Consider the following 19,680-nt stretch of genomic DNA (forward strand, 5'->3'; position numbering starts at 1 on the left):
GGAAGGAATATATAGAGGGTCTATACAAGGAAACAAAAGAAAAGTTCATGGAGAAGAAATAAAAACTTTGAGCTTCGCCGATGACATTGTAATTCTGTCAGAGACAGCAAAGGACTTGGAAGAGCAGTTGAATCGAATGGACAGTGTCTTGAAAGGAGGGTATAAGATGAACATCAACAAAAGCAAAATGAGGATAATGAAATGTAGTTGAATTAAGTTGGGTGATGCTGAGGGAATTAGATTAAGAAATGAGACACTTAAAGTAGTAAAGGAGTTTTGCTATTTGGGGAGCAGAATAACTGATGATGATCAAAGTAGAGAGGATATAAAATGTAGACTGGCAATGGCAAACAAACCGTTTCTGAAGAAGAAAAATTTGTTAACATCGAGCATAGATTTAAATGTCAGGAAGTCGTTTCTGAAAGTATTTGTATGGAGTGTAGCCATGTATGGAAGTGAAATGTGGACGATAAATAGTTTATACAAGAGGAGAATAGAAGCTTTCGAAATGTGGTGCTACAGAAGAATGCTGAAGATTAGATGGGTAGATCACATAACTAATGAGGAGGTATTGAATAGAATTGGGGAGAAGAGGAGCTTGTGGCACAACTTGACGAGAAGAAGGGATCGGTTGGTAGGACATGTTCTGAGGCATCGAGGGATCACCAATTTAGTATTGGAGGGCAGCGTGGAGGGTAAAAATCGTAGAGGGAGACCAAGAGATGAGTACACTAAGCAGATTCAGAAGGATGTAGGTTGCAGTAGGTACTGGGAGATGAAGAAGATTGCACAGGATAGAGTAGCATGGAGAGCTGCATCAAACCTGTCTCAGGACTGAAGACCACACCACCACAACAACAGGCTTGTCTCTCTTAAGCTGTGTAGTTTCTTGGCATAATATGTTGAAAGTGTGTCCCAATGAAAGTATTTTGTGTTAGGTTATAATAAAACGACGGAAAATCCAGGATGTAATGTAACAGTATTATGAAATGAAAGTTGTGAACTTCACAGAAGTTCTCCTGCATACCTTGTGAGACTAGCACCCCCAGAAGAAACAATATCATAGAAAAAAGCGGCTTTGCTACAGCCTAGTGGGTTTTTTCTGGAGTGAATTCATGCTTTGGCATATGGTTGTAATCTGACAGGAAGTTTCAAATCAGCATGCACTCCATTGCATTTTAAATTTTAAAAAAAGGACTAGTGCTACAGTTGCCATTATTTTGAGCATTTAGTAATGATGCAGTATTTATTTCTGCAAACTATGTATCAAAGAAATGAAATAGAATTCAACACTGGGTAACACAATGTTCCTGCTCATAGTATTGTTTCATAGTTATGTTTGGCATCAACTAAAATTAGTCAATACCAGCCCAAAGTCATCTAACTTCTATTGATTTTTCTGTCCCCAGCAGCACTTATTGTGTCCTAGACACACTACATCTGCTATTAGATTGCCATTACTTATCTCTGCTAAAAGTCAATATGTACTGAATCCGCTTTAACATTTGCCCACAGCAAGATTACAGAACAAATTTTTTGCACCTGATGAGTACTTTGGTTGAAATAACCTGGTGATTGACGTAATAGTGAGATTTGGGTAACTGGTTTTGCCTGCTCTACAGAAATAAAACATTCTCAAATGTGGCATTGTTTGCTCTGCATCATGCTCGAACTGTTCCCATGACCAAACTGCCATAACAAATGGTCATTTCACTTTCATTGTTTGTCTAGGGTGTATGAAACTAGTGTATTTCATTGCCATCATTGTATGTATGTAGCTTTTGGTGTGGTTATCATGTCTGATGAAATGTGAAACAAAGGGGGCAAATCCAGGAGTCAGGATCCAAACATGTCAAGAAAGAAACCAGGAAAAGGAATTGTGTGTAAAGGACAATCATGACAACTCATGTGCAATCTGGGGGAATATTTTGAGAGGAAGGTGCAAAATGGGAGACCTCTGTTCACCAGTTTCCAAAATAGTTCCCGAAGCATTCTCATGGTTAAAGTTGGTAAAATAACCGTACTTTGTATTGGTAAAGAAAAATACAAGAAGGAAGGAAATCAAACAGGATTCAGTTGTCTTCATACATTGGGCAAGAAGAAAAGTATTCAGAAACATTGAACAAATCTGGATCCTTCTGCACAAGAAACAATTCTGGTCAGTCAGTATGAAGTGGTCCAATGATGGTTGATTGCCCTATATGTGAGAAGTTCAAAACAGTTTTTTTTTTTTTAATTATTTATCTTGCACCTTCACTGGATGGCGGCCATTTTTACATGAGGGTGCGCTACAATTAGTCAGTTTGGAGACATTAGCGAAAACTTAAATATCTCTGCACTGGGTTAAGTTACTACATTGCAACTGCCATGATTGTTTTTAGAAAAGTGTCCTCTACATCATTGTCTATTACACAAAATACCCTAAATTCAAAAATAACCAGTCAAAATGACCTCCAAAGTTTGGTATACAAATTTTCAAAACTCCACTTTTTAGGCCCAAAAGTAACAAACAAGGAGTGATTCGTCTATTTTCTCTTATAGTTAGATATCATACACTACTAGCCTCATATTGAGCAAGAACACTATTTCCTTAATTTTTTTATGAATTTTGGAAATTTGAAAATTTTCATTTTTTGTAAAGTTTGGGGTTAGTTACCCCATGTGAGACTGAATATAAAAATATGATTTTTGCACAGTTTGTACACCTATACGATAGCAATGTACTGTAAAAATTTCAACATTGATATCTGACTGAATTTAGGGTATTTTGTGTAATAGACATTGTTGTAGAGGACACTTTTATAAAAACAATCATGCCAATTGCAATGTAGTAACTTAACCCAGAGCAGAGATATTCATATTTTTGCTAACATCTCTAAAGTGAAACATAGTCGCTCGCTTACAAACGAAAATGGCCACCATTCAGTAAAGGAAAAAAAAATAAATAAAAAACTGTCAATTATAGGGTAATCACATATAAAAAAATAAAATATTTAAAAATGGCCAAGCAACAAACTTAATTTTTATTGGACCACTTCATTTGGATTGACCCATTTAGCATCACACAAAAGATAAGTATTCAGAAACTGGATCCTTTGGCACGAGATGTGACTTGGCATCACCTATACACTTTTGTCATCGTCACAGATGTAGGTCCACATTAGATATGCTTTTATGACATTGTGTGAGCCTTAACTTTTTGAAGGCAGCATATCATCATTGCAACTGGTTTTGCAGGGTCTCGGATTTAAAGACAGAAATATTCCGGGCCATAAAATCTTAATACATTGAGCAGATGTAGCTACATAGTGATGCAGAATTTTGCATGAAGTAAAAGACATTAATCTTGATGACATTCTTTGGATCAACGAAACATGTATCTATGCTGTTCATGCTGCTACAAAAGGTTGGGCTCATGACAAAGGAGAATAATTTATTTTTAACTAACTTAATGGTATTGCATTATATCTTACTGCCTATCTACAGTTATTTCATTTTATTTTCAACATATATTATTATTATTATTATTATTATTATTTAGTGTGGAAAATTGTGAAACAAGGTTCCAGGCATAATGCAACACAACACTGGTAACATATCTCGTTACAAAAACCCTGTCACTCTCTCTCTTGCTTCTGGAACTGCATACATGACACCCACACAAGCAGCACATTTCTTAGTAGTTGTAGATACATGCTTCAAAAAATGCCTCTCTGTTAGCTGGCCTAAAGTTCCTTCATTTGAAAGGGCATGGCTGATCTTCTTCCCTGTCCTTCCCTAACTCGATGGGACCAATGACCTCTGTTTGGTTCCCTCCCCCAAATCAGCCAATCTGTTCCTTTATTTCCAGATTCATAAGAAACAAACAAGTGACAGCCAAATTTTGTTCTTAACAGTAGCTGTCTGCATGACATGGGTGCTTCATCATGTGTGCAGCCATTTTTAAATTTCTCTAAGTTTCACGTTCAGAAAACTGCAGTGAATTTTTTTAAGATAAAAATTTAAAAAAAATGATTTTTGACCTTAATCACTATTAGGGTAATATGGGTTTCTATATGCTAAATGTGCAGTAGTGATCATCTTTGCCTTTGATGTTTAGGTGACTAACACTTTACAGAAAAGACTGCTCAATTTAGAGACCATTTAGTAATAAGAGGTTCAGTTTTTTTCTGACCTAAAATGTCACAGATAAGACGAATGCTCTGTGATGCTTGTACTTTTGTTAAGCACTCAACAGTGTTTCAGTAAAAATTAGGTAACTGCTGAATATTATTGAGCTATAATGACCTATAATTAAGCAAAACAATTCTTTCATAACTGCTAAAGGTAACTTTTAACTTATATGCTTCTATTGTTTTTAATGTTGTATTTTATAGGAACACTTGTGCACTGTAGCCTTCTGTCATCACAGTAGATATTAACCTTTAATATATGTGGTAATCAGTTAATTGTGTTATGAACACTACACTAAGTGGGTTTTTTCATTCATTGTTATTGTATTATATTCACAGATTCCATAATATTGCCATTTTGAAGACAGCTATATTGCAAACAACAAAGAGTATTACAATGTGGAAACAGTGCCCCAGGCCTCCAGAAACACCGTGGCCAAGTTGGAATGATGTGGTTAATGTGAACAAAGATGTTTGTAGCCTTTATCAACATCTAACCAAATACGTAACAGCTACTTTGACTCATGAAAAGCATGTGGATGATGCTGATAACTCGGGTAGGCTTGAAGACCTACCGAATATATTGGAAGTATTTCTGTCCAGTGTACATATCCCTATAATGCCTATTCCAAAGAGTAATATGGAAGCCATCACTTTACTCAGGTGGGAACTGCTACAGCAATCAATTTTTGCATTAAAATTTATATGAAATATGTGTTATAAGAACCATTAAAAGTGATTCTACGAAGAGCTGGGGAAGAGCCCTTCATTACACCATTGTAAATATTAAGGGGACCAAATATGGCTGTTCCCATTGTCCCATTCAGACACTCAAACTTTGGGACTATGTGGTACCAATTAGGTAACCATCTTTATAGATCATTTTGTAGGAAACAACTATGGATTTGTTGCTCGCCAACTCTGCTGAGCCAAAGTCTATCCACTAGACTTAGATGCATATGTATAACACAGTGACTGACTGCTAAAATACTCTTGACTTAAAAACTTCACTGTCAGATGAACAGTGTATTTAGTTCTGTTGGAAACAATTTATGTTTATGCATCAACGTGCATAACGATTGGGAGATAGAAGTATTATACAAACCAATAAATGGAAGTATATCCCATTTCAAAATGGTGGTTGACCTTATTTTTAAAAAATAAGACAAAATTTAAAGAACTCTTCAGTAGGAAACTTCTAATATAATACCAAGAATGACAGATCTTATGTGTTACTGGAATTTGTTCAGAATTACCCTTTTGTGCTTAATACATTCTTCCAGGAAAAGGGTATACAAAAAGAACCAAATGGACCTAAAATTGAAATATCTGTATTTTATCTAGCAATAAAGATATTTTGATGAGTGTAACAGTCGTAAATCATTTTAGAATTTAACGTGCACAAAGGCTAATAATATACAGAGCAAAAATACACATAAATGCATAGTCTCGTGTGATAATAAATTAATACAATTTTGTCAAGCATTCAGTCATACCAACTGCCTGAACTACTACTAGTTTTTAGCTAAGTACTGTCGATTACATGCCAGCCAGTGACTACTTAACGATGGCAGTGAAATACTCCAAAATACTTGCCTGAAGTGGTGAGCATATGGCCATCTTCTGTGGTGTGCCCCCCCCCCCCCCTTCCCCCTCTGTGAGCGCGCGCCCACACACACACACACACACACACACACACACACACACACACACACACTGGTTTCTTAAGTGTATGACAAAGACATTTTCTGATAACATTCGTGTATTTAATTATACGGCCCTGGTAATCAGCATGTAAATTTTTATGTTGGGTTGTTGTTGCTGATGGTCTTTAATTCATAGATTAATTATGGACTTTCAGTTCAGAAGTCACAATTAATATTATTATTATTATTCTTTCTTTTCTCAGACGTTATGTCTGGTCAAAAAAACGGAAAGTGACGCGGACCTTGAGCAAGCGTGACTTCCTTTTAACTGTACGGTATATGTTACATTGCATTTAGGAACTTTCGGGTAATTGAACATGTATCAATAATTACAGATTTCTGTAGTTGTATATATATGTTTGGGTTTAGTTGTATTGCGTTGATGTACTAGTGGATATTGTGTGGTATGACTCCTGTAGTTGATAGTGTAATTGGTATAATGTCAACTTTATCCTGATGCCACATGTCCTTGACTTCCTCAGCCAGTTGAATGTATTTTTCAATTTTTTCTCCTGTCTTCTTCTGTATATTTGTTGTATTGGGTATGGATATTTTGATTAGTTGTGTTAATTTCATCTTTTTATTGGTGAGTATGATGTCAGGTTTGTTATGTGGTGTTGTTTTATCTGTTATAATGGTTCTGTTCCAGTATAATTTGTATTCATCATTCTCCAGTACATTTTGTGGTGCATACTTGTATGTGGGAACGTGTTGTTTTATTAGTTTATGTTGTATGGCAAGTTGTTGATGTATTAGTTTTGCTACATTGTCATGTCTTCTGGGGTATTCTGTATTTGCTAGTATTGTACATCCACTTGTGATGTGATCTACTGTTTCTATTTGTTGTTTGCAAAGTTGGCATTTATCTGTTGTGGTATTGGGATCTTTAATAATATGCTTGCTGTAATATCTTGGAATCATGAATCCTTCCATCTCACTGTATATATTGCCTTTTCTTAGCCATGTGTTGGATGCGTCTTGATCGATGTGTGGCTGTGTTAGATGATATGGGTGCTTGCCATGTAGTGTTTTCTTTTTCCAAATTACTTTCTTCGTATCTGTTGATGTTATGTGATCCAAAGGGTTGTAGAAGTGGTTATGAAATTGCAATGGTGTAGCCGATGTATTTATATGAGTGATTGCTTTGTGTAGTTTGCTAGTTTCTGCTCGTTCTAGAAAGAATTTTCTTAAATTATCTACCTGTCCATAATGTAGGTTTTTTATGTCGATAAATCCCCTTCCTCCTTCCTTTCTGCTAAATGTGAATCTTTCTATTGCTGAATGTATGTGATGTATTCTATATTTGTGGCATTGTGATTGTGTAAGTGTACTGAGTGCTTCTAGGTCTGTGTTACTCCATATTGGTATAGCATAAGTATTTATAGCTTTTGTATTGTTTCTTGCTGTCAATTCTGTTTTCAGTATTTTTGTTAGTCATTGCCTATATTTTTCTTTTAGTTCTTCTTTAATATTCGTATTATCTATTCCTATTTTTTGTCTGTATCCTAGATATTTATAGGCATCTGTTTTTTCCATCGCTTCTATGCAGTCGCTGTGGTTATCCAATATGTAATCTTCTTGTTTAGTGTGTTTTCCCTTGACTATGCTATTTTTCTTACATTTGTCTGTTCCAAAAGCCATATTTATATCATTGCTGAATACTTCTGTGTTGTCCCTAGTAATTGGTTGAGTTGTTGATTTGTTGCTGCCAGTAGTTTTAGATCATCCATGTATAGAAAATGTGTTATTTTGTGTGGATATGTTCCAGTAATATTATATCCATAATTTGTATTCCCCCCCATGAACCATGGACCTTGCCATTGGTGGGGAGGCTTGCGTGCCTCAGCGATACAGATAGCCGTACCGTAGGTACAACCACAATGGACAGGTATCTTTTGAGAAGCCAGACAAACGTGTGGTTCCTGAAGAGGGGCAGCAGCCTTTTCAGTAGTTGCAAGGGCAACAGTCTGGATGATTGACTGATCTGGCCTTGTAACAATAACCAAAACGGCCTTGCTGTGCTGGTACTGCGAACGGCTGAAAGCAAGGGGAGACTACAGCCGTAATTTTTTCCGAGGGCATGCAGCTTTACTGTATGATTAAATGATGATGGCATCAAGGGTAAAATATTCTGGAGGTAAAATAGTCCCCCATTCGGATCTCCGGGCAGGGACTACTCAAGAGGATGTCATTATCAGGAGAAAGAAAACTGGTGTTCTAGGGATCGGAGCGTGGAATATCAGATCCCTTAATTGGGCAGGTAGGTTAGAAAATTTAAAAAGGGAAATGGATAGGTTAAAGTTAGACATAGTGGGAATTAGTGAAGATCGGTGGCACGAGGAACAAGACTTCTGGTCAGGTGACTACAGGGTTATAAACATAAAATCAAATAGGGGTAATGCAGGAGTAGGTTTAATAATGAATAAAGAAAATAGGAGTACGGGTAAGCTGCTACAAACAGGATAATGAACGCATTATTGTGGCCAAGATAGACACTAAGCCCACACCTACTACAAGTTGATATGCCAACTAGCTCTGCAGATGACGAAGAAATTGATGAAATGTATGATGAGATAAAAGAAATTATTCAGGTAGTGAAGGGAGAGGAAAATTTAATAGTCATGGGTGACTGGAATTCAACAGTAGGAAAAGGCAGAGAAGGAAACATAGTAGGTGAATATGGATTGGGGCTAAGAAATGAAGGAGGAAGCCGCCTGGTAGAATTTTGCACAGGCACAACTTAATCATAGCTAACACTTGGTTTAAGAACCATGAAAGAAGGTTGTATACATGGAAGAACCCTGGAGATACTAAAATGTGTCAGATAGATTATATAATGGTAAGACAGAGATTTAGGAACCAGGTTTTAAATAGTAAGACATTTCCAGGGGCAGATGTAGACTCTGACCACAATCTATTAGTTATGACCTGTAGATTAAAACTGAAGAAACTGCAAAAAGGTGGGAATTTAAGGAGATGGGACCTGGATAAACTGACTAAACCAGAGGTTGTACAGAGTTTCAGGGAGAGCATAAGGGAACAATCGACAGGAATGGGGGAAAGAAATACAGTAGTAGAAGAATGGGTACCTTTGAGGGATGAAGTAGTGTAGGCAGCAGAGGATCAAGTAGGTAAAAAGACGAGGGCTAGTAGAAATCCTTGGGTAACAGAAGAAATATTGAATTTAATTGATGAAAGGAGAAAATATAAAAATGCAGTAAATGAAGCAGGCAAAAAGGAATACAAACGTCTCAACAATGAGATCGACAGGAAATGCGAAATGGCTAAGCAGGGATGGCTAGAGGACAAATGTAAGGATATAGAGGCTTATCTCACTAGGGGTAAGATAGATACTGGCTACAGGAAAATTAAAGAGACCTTTGGAGAAAAGAGAACCACTTGTATGAGCATCAAGAGCTCAGATGGAAACCCAGTTTTAAGCAAAGAAGGGAAAGCAGAAAGGTGGAAGGAGTATATAGAGAGTCTATGCAAGGGCTATGTACTTGAGGACAATATTATGGAAATGGAAGAGGATGTAGATGAAATGGGAGATACAATACTGCGTGAAGAATTTGACAGAGCACTGAAAGACCTGAGTCGAAACAAGGCCCCCGGAGTAGACAACATTCCATTGGAACTTCTGACGGCCTTGGGAGAGCCAGTCCTGACAAAACTCTGCCATATGGTGAGCAAGATGTATGAAACAGGCGAAATACCCTCAGACTTCAAGAAGAATTAATAATTCCAATCCCAAAGAAAGTAGGTGTTGACAGATGTGAAAATTACCGAACCATCAGTTTAATAAGCCACAGCTGCAAAGTACTAACACGAATTCTTTACAGACGAATGGAAAAATTAGTAGAAGCCGACCTCGGGGAAGATCAGTTTGGATTCCGTAGAAATACTGGAACACGTGAGGCAATACTCACCTTACGACTTATCTTAGAAGAAAGATTAAGGAAAGGCAAACCTACGTTTCTAGCATTTGTAGACTTAGAGAAAGCTTTTGACAGTGTTGACTGGAATACACTCTTTCAAATTCTAAAGGTGGCAGGGGTAAAATACAGGGAGCGGAAGGCTATTTACAATTTGTACGGAAACCAGATGGCAGTTATAAGAGTCGAGGGGCATGAAAGGGAAACAGTGGTTGGGAAGGGATTGAGACAGGGTTGTAGCCTATCCCCGATGTTTTTCAATCTGTATATTGAAACAAAACAAATTTTCGGAGTAGGTATTAAAGTCCATGGAGAAGAAATAAAAACTTTGAGGTGCGCCAATGACATTGTAATTCTGTCAGAGACAGCAAAGGACTTGGAAGAGCAGTTGAATCGAATGGACAGTGTCTTGAAAGGAGGATATAAGATGAACATCAACAAAAGCAAAATGAGAATAATGGAATGTAGTCGAATTAAGTCGGGTGTTGCTGAGGGAATTAGATTAGGAAATGAGACACTTAAAGTAGTAAAGGAGTTTTGCTATTTGGGGAGCAGAATAACTGATGATGATCAAAGTAGAGAGGATATAAAATGTAGACTGGCAATGGCAAACAAACCGTTTCTGAAGAAGAAAAATTTGTTAATATCGAGTATTGATTTAAGTGTGAGGAAGTCATTCCTGAAAGTATTTGTATGGAGTGTAGCCATGTATGGAAGTGAAACATGGACGATAAATAGTTTGGACAAGAAGAGAATAGGAGCTTTCGAAATGTGGTGCTACAGAAGAATGCTGAAGATTAGATGGGTAGATCACATAACTAATGTGGAAGTATTGAATAGGATTGGGGAGAAGAGAAGTTTGTGGCACAACTTGACGAGAAGAAGGGATCGGTTGGTAGGACATGTTCTGAGGCATCAAGGGATCACCAATTTAGTATTGGAGGGCAGCGTGGAGGGTAAAAATCATAGAGGGAGACCAAGAGATGAATACGCTAAGCAGATTCATAAGGATGTAGGTTGCAGTAGGTGCTGTGAGATGAAGAAGCTTGCACAGGATAGAGTAGCATGGAGAGCTGCATCAAACCAGTCTCAGGACTGAAGACAACAACAACAACAACAACAACATGTTATTCAGCATGTTGGATAGTGGGTTCAGAGCAAGGCAGAACCAGAAAGGACTTAATGAGTCTCCTTGGTATATTCCACACTTAATCTGTATTGGCTGTGATGTGATATTATTTGAATTTGTTTGGATGTTAAGTGTGGTTTTCCAATTTTTCATTACTATGTTTAGGAACTGTATCAATTTAGGATCTACTTTGTATATTTCCAATATTTGTAGTAACCATGAGTGGGGTACACTATCAAAAGCGTTTTGGTAATCAGTGTATGCGTAGTGTAGCGACCTTTGTTTAGTTTTAGCTTGATATGTCACCTCTGCATCTATTATCAGTTGCTCGTTACATACTCGTGCTCCTTTGCAACAGCTTTTTTGTTCTTCATTTATAATAATAATAATAATTATTATTATTATTATTACTATTATTATTATTACTACTACTACTACTACTATTATTATTATTATTATTATTATTATTAAATACTAGCATGGAAACAATGAAGTATTCTCAATTATTTGTATTTTGTCCTACTATGCTTTCTGGAAGTTGGGAGCTATGCATCAAAGTCACCTAATATCAATGAGCTAATGACAGGAGATACTTCCAGTGAATTTTGAATTTACCACCAGTTTTATAATACGTGCCACCAGAGATGGTCCTTTTGATTTCTGTCAGAGAATTTTTGTCAACAAAACCTGGTCATCTCACATCACCACAGGACTAGTCTGATCCGACTATCAACTCAACAATAACCTGTCAAAAGTCTTACGTCCACATCAGCCTGCATATGTTTCCAGTACTGTAGATAGTGGCTGTCTAATCCATTTACCTTCCACTAATATTGTAATTGTGCTATATTCATCATATTATTGACCATTTTAGAGGAAAAAACTATATCCTACCTGTATTACTTTTCATGGAAAAAGGTTATTGTCTTGGAGAGCATTAATAGTGCACGTCTGTTGTTGCCTATTCATGCATATTTTTCAACATTCCCAATAGTACCAAACAAAACATTTTAATTCTAAAAGACAAAATGTTCATTAATGCTACTCTGTGGATTGTGGTAAAGTGTAGTTTGTAGCATTTGTTCTTAGCGGAAGCAGGAGAATGCACACACAAAAAAAGTTTAATTTCTTGAAGCTTTTGGATCCAGTGACCCATTTTTCTGGTGAAGAGTTAATGGGAAGGAATAGGGGTGAAGGAAAAGGACTGGAGAGGTTCAGAGAAAGGGGCACAGTACAGAAAAGTCACCCAGAAACCTGTGTCAGAGGAGACTTACCGGACCGGATGAGAAGAAAATTTCCTTCTCATCCTGTCTGGTAAGTCTCCCATGATTCAGGGTCCTGAGTGACTTTTCTGAACTGTACCCCTTTCCATTAATCTCTCCAGTCCTTTTTCTTCGCCCCTATTCCTTCGCCTTCAATTCTTCTGCCAGGACGAGGAGTCGCTGCCTCCAAAAGCTTGTAAACGTTGTGTGTGTGTGTGTGTGTGTGTGTGTGTGTGTGTGTGTGTGTGTGTGTGTGTGTGTGTGTGTGTGTGTTTGTTTGTTTGTTTGTTTTTTCTCCTCCTGCCACTTGGTGAGTGGATTATTTTATTTGCCCATGTACATTATGTTGTCAGTTATTGATTGTTTTCATTGTAATAATAAAGTAATTCGATTTATTAAAGCCTTTGCATAAAAATAAATTAATAAAAAAATTCTAATATTTATAAGGCAGTGAATGTGTATTAGGCATGATTACTTTGATGATATATTCTTAAAGAAGAAAGAAGACTCCTAATGCCTGCTTGTTGTTATTTATAGGCAAACAATAGACAGTATAGAAGCAATAAATGCCAATGTCACCTCCAGCCTTGAAATGAAAATTCAGCTTTTTGTTACTCACAAATTACGTTCACGGCAGCGAGTTACATATGGTCGTTTTCTTAACGTTGTGCCACGGCTGGAAGCTGTTTTGAAGTGTGTAATTATTATAGTCAGTGTGCATTTGCTTGAAATGTCTATGGTCCACACCATCACAGAAAGAGACCAAGCAACATACATCAGGTCAGTGACTTAAGCATAGTAATGTAGTGATGTATTTCCATTATTGTAGTGTGTGTAAGGTGATGGTAGAAATTAATAACTCACATCTCTATATTTGGGGAAGGGAAAAAATTTATAAATGATCAGCAGGTAGGCATATTTACAAATTAATTTGTGCTGTGAATGATTCATTCCACATCATTACAATTTATTGTACAAATGGATCATGGTACTAATTAACTGACATTTTCATTTGTCTTAAAACCAGTTCTGTGACTGATATCTGTAAAGCAGCATAGGCTATGTTGTGTATTTGAAGGCAAGGACTACACAAAATATCTTTGGAGGTAATTTGCACAGGGTAGTTTCCTATCAGACAGGCTGATACCCTGATGTAATCACAGCAAAATGGTCTCTAGTTTGTAATACTTTGAGATACTGAGGTAAAAGCAGTATTATAGTTTAACACAGGATTTGCTCAGAGAGTAATTCATTTATTTTGGAGAATTTAAATTAGTAAAGTAGAGAAGATAGAGATATACACAATCTTCCTTGGATTAGTTGAGTTCTGGTATAATTGCCTGTCTATAGCTATTGGGGACATTGTGACAAATGCGTATAACTCAGCTGTAGTGGTCTACTAAGGTTGAAAGTTGAAGGGCTGTCATGTATAAACCAACAGTGAAAGAGCAGCTCTGTTGTACAACACATGCATAATATACATTGAAATAACATGTGAAGAACATTTGTGTGTACCTGAATATTCTGCTGTTCACATTTCATTGCTTGGCAGAGAGCTCATAGAACCACTTGACTATTTCTCAACTCGCCGACCCTCGAGTAGCACATGGGAAAAACAAAGATCTAAATTTTTCTGTGTGATCCTTGATTTCTCTTATTTTATTACAGTGGTTATTTCTCCCTACATAGATGGGAGTCAACAAAATATTTTCGCATACAGAGGAGAAAGATGCTGATTGAAATTTCGTGAATAAATCTCACCACAGTGAAAAATGATTTTGTTTGAATGACTGCCACAACTCACATATAATGTCTTTGGCACTCTCTCCCATATTTCACGCTAATACGAAATGATCTGCAGCTGTTTAAATGTTTTCAATGTCCTTCATCAGTCCTATCTGGTAAGGATCCCATACTACACAGCAGTTCTACAGAAGAGAACAGGCAACAGATTTGTTGCACCTTGTAAGTGTTCTGCCAGTAAAACAAATTATCTACTTGATAGTTCCAATTTAAGGTGTAGAGGTAGCTACTACCATGTTTTGTGCCCTACAGATATCTTGTCAATAATTCAGTGGATTATTTATATTTCCTTTTTTGTGTATTGGTGTGACCTTTAGGTACAGATCTTTCATCAATCCAGCATTTGTCCTGCACACAGGGTGCACACTGAATTTCATTACCTCCATGCCAACCATACATGCAAAGAGGTCCATCACGAATCTTACACGGGAGTTCTCAACTACCGATAATCCCACCCTCTGTGGATGTCCAGACATTGCAAGCTGAGAGGCTTCCATTGAAACATGGTGAATAACTGCAGCTAGTTCAGGATCTTCAGCAGCCACAGATAACCCCAGAAATCTGTTTTCAGAGAAATTGAACAGATCTTCTGATTAGTCCTCCAGTACAGCTTTCATTGATTGCCTCACCTTAAAATGGCTTCACACTTTACCGCTGGTGAAGGATCAACCTCAATATGGGCATTAGCCAAGGCCCACCACAGTAATGGACCAATTGGGGGACATGATGACTGTGCTGGATGTCCCTTGGATCCTCATATCTGGCCCTTCCAGTGGTGCCTAGTGGCAACAGCCTCAAGCTGCGTGACAAAAACCAGCACTGCCTGGAGCTATGAACAAAGGATCTCTAACTCAGTTTGTATCTGAATACAGTGTTCATAGTTCCTATCCATAATAAAGACAGTGGAAATCTATACTACACAAATGTGCAAGAAATTTAAGATTACAAACAAAGCAGATCAGTAACACTCTTCTGCGTACAAGGGGAGGCCACAACATTCAGATCACAGATTTGCTTTAAACTTTGTACACTTTTAGTAATGTATTGGGACAAAATTATGTGCAAGTAGCAAGGCGTACTACATAAGCAATTTCGAGAAAATCCTAAGAGGAGTTTTACGCATCAGTGATGTGCCACAGTTTTGCAACCCTGAGTTCAAGATGGTTGTGGTTGTGCGATTGGCGTTCAAGTTCCATGACAGGTGGATTGATGGATGGAGCCCCAGTCCTATTTTCTTAACACTAGTCATATTATTTCGTACATATTACATCTGAAAGATGATATACTGAAAAGACACATGTATTTGCATGAACTGTTATTGAATTTCTATTGTTATTTGGTTGTTTGCTAGTTTTTACTATCACAACAAATACTGAATCTATAATTTTAAACAAGTAGACAACCAAACACACAAAGTTTTCCTGAAAATGTATCCCTGTCATGATTTTTGAAATCCCCCTATGCCTGCAGTCAGGTAAGGACTGAGAACTGGTTTACACCTGGATGCTTATATATGCAGACATAGGTTTCAAGTACTAGACAGAGGCTTGGAAAGCCCAAGTCATACATCGATAAAATAAGATGTAAACAACTTTATTCAATAATACAATGAGTTACAGTTAATTGTTGGATGTGCTTTCGACATTACATGTTGGAATATGACACTGTTCATACAGACACAGAAAACATAAATTAGAATGGCATTGCTACATCAAAATGAATGCAAGTTTCTAGCATTCACAAGGAATCTTGATAGTTTCTTAGGGAAAACATAGCTCATTGATATTTTGAAAAATTTCTTTTTCTTCCAACTATCTGGATGCAAACCTTACATAATGCAACATTTCCATAAATATCAGTGCTGGAACTTGGCAATGTATAATTGAAACTATTTTAACAGCATCTTCATGACTAGCAATTTCTCGTTCGTTATGAATCAAATATGGAAAAGTTTGAAGGTGCTTGATGATATTTTTAACTTGCCTATAGAAATAAAGTTGCATAATTTTGTTGTAATAATAAAAATTAGTAAAGAACCAAATAACATTGGCAATCTGACAGACATAATATGCAAATACACGTATCTTTTCATCATATTACCTTTCAGATATAATATGTATGAATAATATGACTAGCATTAAAAGGACGAGATAGAGATAGAGATAGACAAGCGCAACTCGATTCATCGATTACAGAGCTTGAATGTTAACCACATGAATACCGACAGCTTATGCTCGGGGTCAAAACACACCAGTACATCGCTGACATGTAAAACTTCTCTTGCGATTTTCTCTAAACTGCCAAAGTAGTACAGTACGCCTCACTACTTGCACAATACATTTTCGTAATGGACTATTCAAAATGTACAAAATTTGAAGTAAATCTGCAGTCTGCGCATATGAACAAATAAATGCTCAAATGGAGGTTGGCGCCTGATTGCTGATTTTGTGGACCTAATGTCCCTTTGGTTATTACTCAAAGTACAGTCGAGAAAATAATAACATGAGTCCATATGGTAACTTTTAATAAGTTCAATCTGAATCTCAGATTTTTCATTTTTAATCATCTTGTCCTGTACATGCATCTGGCCTTAGTACTGTGCCATGGGTTGCCTTCCATAGTTGTACTAGAGTCTTCGCTGTTGAATGATGCATTGAATATAGTGAATAAAGCAGGGCTGCTTTTGCAATACTGGACAATACTTGGCCTCTCACATTAAATTCTACAAGATATCTTTCTTATACATTGACATTGCTACCACCAAGTTATCAGTTAGGATGTATAGGCATAGGCAGAGGGTGTATACTGGCAACACACAATATCCTGTTGCAGAACATGCTCTACAGCCATGACCTCGGTGCCACTTTCACCACATGTGCCATTTGGATTCTTCCCCAGACATCAGTGTCTTGAACTTCACAGGTGGAAACTGGCATTACAACATGTCCTTGGTTCTTGCCACCCATCTGGCCTTAACTTCTTAATTTCTTTGATCTCGGCATTTCCTAATAGTAACTATTCCTTTCTTCACTCCCTTTTAGATTTCTGTATCTTTCATTTCCTACCTGTCTATTTTTCACCACCACACATACAAAGCACTTAGCTTTTCGGTCTTGTTAACTCATGCTCAATGTTTTGCTAGTAATCTCTGCCTTGAGTATTACTCTATCTCTCACCTTTATTACTCTCAGGTTTTCAATTCTTATCCGGTGCAGGTTCTAACAGTCTCATCCTGTCCTCTGACCCGGGTTCCATGTGACCTTTCCGAACTCTACCTCTTTTCCTAAAACTCACCAGTCCTTTTCCTTCACCCCTCTTCCTTCCCTGTCAGACCTACTGCTAGAAGAAGGAGCCACTGGCTCCAGAAGCTTGCAGTCTGAAGTGAAGTAGCAGCCCCTGCACCAATAAAACTAACACTGCCAGATAGGGAGACAACCACAACTGCTGCAGAAACTGAGGAAATGATTAATGATAGTGATTAAAGCTGTTAACTTTTGTTTGGGAGTACCTCAAATCCCAAATGCTGAGACAGCACATTCAGCTGGGGCTGTGTTGCCTTCTGGTTAAATTTAACGGTTCACCTTTTGGGGCATCAGTCGCAGGCCAGCCTTCTCAGCCAGTAGAGAGACATGCAGGCAAGCCACCACCAAATGCTGCTGTAGCATTATGCAATGCAGCAATCTGCAGTAGTAGTGGGCTATATTCTAGACGCTGTGACAAGATACTGCGCTTCCACAGCCACCAACATGGCAGGAGGTGGACTTCCGTCAAAACATACCTGGCCAAAGTGACTGTAAATTCTCCTCTCAGCTGTGAACAACATTCGTTCCTAAGTCCTAAGAACCCAACTGGAGCTTTTACCGCAAGTGTTAAGTGACACAGATGTGGGAACACTATGAGCGACAATGTTGGAAATGCAGATGAATAGGGCATCCAGAATGGGATTGCAGGCAAAAGCCTGACATGGGACATGATAAGTGGACACAAGATGGGAATTAACAGTTCACTGTTAAACAGCAACTGATGCTCCAGACCCACTGTGCAGTGTTCACAGTGAATATAAACACAGCCAGATCACATGCAGTAGCAGAATTTTCGTTAGGTGGCTTGATGGATGGAAGGGAAGACAAATTTTTACTGGTCACGGGGTTGCAGGTGTCTGTGGAAAATTAGGATTGGGGAGAAGAGAAGTTTGTGGCACAACTTGACTAGAAGAAGGGATCGGTTGGTAGGACATGTTTTGAGGCATCAAGGGATCACAAATTTAGCATTGGAGGGCAGCGTGGAGGGTAAAAATCGTAGAGGGAGACCGAGAGATGAGTACACTAAGCAGATTCAGAAGGATGTAGGTTGCAGTAGGTACTGGGAGATGAAGCAGCTTGCACAGGATAGAGTAGCATGGAGAGCTGCATCAAACCAGTCTCAGGACTGAAGACAACAACAACAACAACAACAACAACAACAACAACAACAACAACAACATGGAAAGAAGGTTGGGTCCATCACATTGTAGGTTAAGTGATGTGGATATAAGTGATGTACGATCTCTGGATTCTGCAACATTTCTTTGGATTAATTTCTTACTTAAACATCAAACTAAAATTGGCCTTGATCATGTATGGTAGAACTCAATTGGTCATTGTTCCATAAAGGAGAGAAGTGCTGCAAGATTCATCCCTGTTACAAGGGGAACCAATTAAACTGTGTATAACATCACTAAAGATCAGTTTGTGCAGTAATGCACTGCAGGGTATGGGAAAACTATTGTGTGAGAGCATAGGAAGTAATTTGCTGGTAAAAATATTATATTTGGTAGACCCACTAAAAGAAAATGAGGAGTTGGACAAGACACAGTTTTTCATATGCTGGAGTGATATATGTGCACAGGAATTGGATGGTGAGGAGATAGTTCCCATTGGCATAGTCAGCTTTGGGACTGAGGAAATGGAATTGTCTAGAAGGTGGATGGTTGCCATTTTGGAGATTTTAGGTGGTGGTGGTTTGGATAAAGCAATTTGGACCTTCAGCTTAAGCAAACTGGGAGTTTAGCTGCATTATGAGTGAAAGTAGCAGCCTTGGAAGGAGTCGGAGGATAGCAGTGGAACAGTTGTTGAAGTTTGAGGATCTATTTAATCCTTGGGGTCTTTACAAACAACCCAAGTTACACAGTGAAATGTTTATTCCTCTTTTACTATTTTGCTGATAGGTAAAATAATTCCTTAGTCAATCTGTAGAATTTTCATAGGTTAATTCTTCAAAGTACTTGCAATGTATTTTATTGGTCACCATATATCTTGTGCTGAAAGGGCCTGCTAATCAGTTGCCCTTTATTGGTGGATGATCTCTTATCTTTTGTGTCAAAAGGTGCTGGAAGCGATTTCTGCTGTTTGATGTACCTACTAGAATAACATGGCAAGGTAGTTTGAATCGATGTGTTGCCTATAATATACAATTCTAGATTATGGTAGGTCGACGACATCTGCATACGGGGTGTAATTGGAAAGTTTTAAGAATGGATCTGCTACTGCTTACTGGTTTGGTGGGCAGGTACACAGAGGGTGGGGAGTGAGTCATTGCCTTGTCCTTGAATGCCCTCTGACAGGAAACTGCATTGCTTTTATTCAGTTCGTTGTGGCAGCTGGTTGAGTGCAAGTCTGTTAGGGCTTGTTGCCA

General features: G+C 37.9%; 1 protein-coding gene across 4 annotated transcripts in view; it reads left to right on the forward strand.

Annotated features, from left to right (window-relative positions):
• The window catches only part of LOC126272509 (endoplasmic reticulum membrane-associated RNA degradation protein-like), a 75,099-nt gene that overhangs the window by 53,037 nt on the left and 2,382 nt on the right, over positions 1-19,680 (forward strand). For 3 of the 4 annotated variants that reach the window (XM_049975411.1, XM_049975420.1, XM_049975437.1), the window contains exons 6-7: positions 4,512-4,835; positions 12,742-12,984. In XM_049975411.1, coding sequence (XP_049831368.1) covers positions 4,512-4,835; positions 12,742-12,984 — 567 coding nt within the window. The remainder of the gene's footprint in view (positions 1-4,511; positions 4,836-12,741; positions 12,985-19,680) is intronic. The other variant, XM_049975427.1, reaches the window with a different exon arrangement.

This window comes from Schistocerca gregaria, chromosome 1, assembly GCF_023897955.1.
Source record: "Schistocerca gregaria isolate iqSchGreg1 chromosome 1, iqSchGreg1.2, whole genome shotgun sequence".
NCBI lineage: Eukaryota > Metazoa > Arthropoda > Insecta > Orthoptera > Acrididae > Schistocerca > Schistocerca gregaria.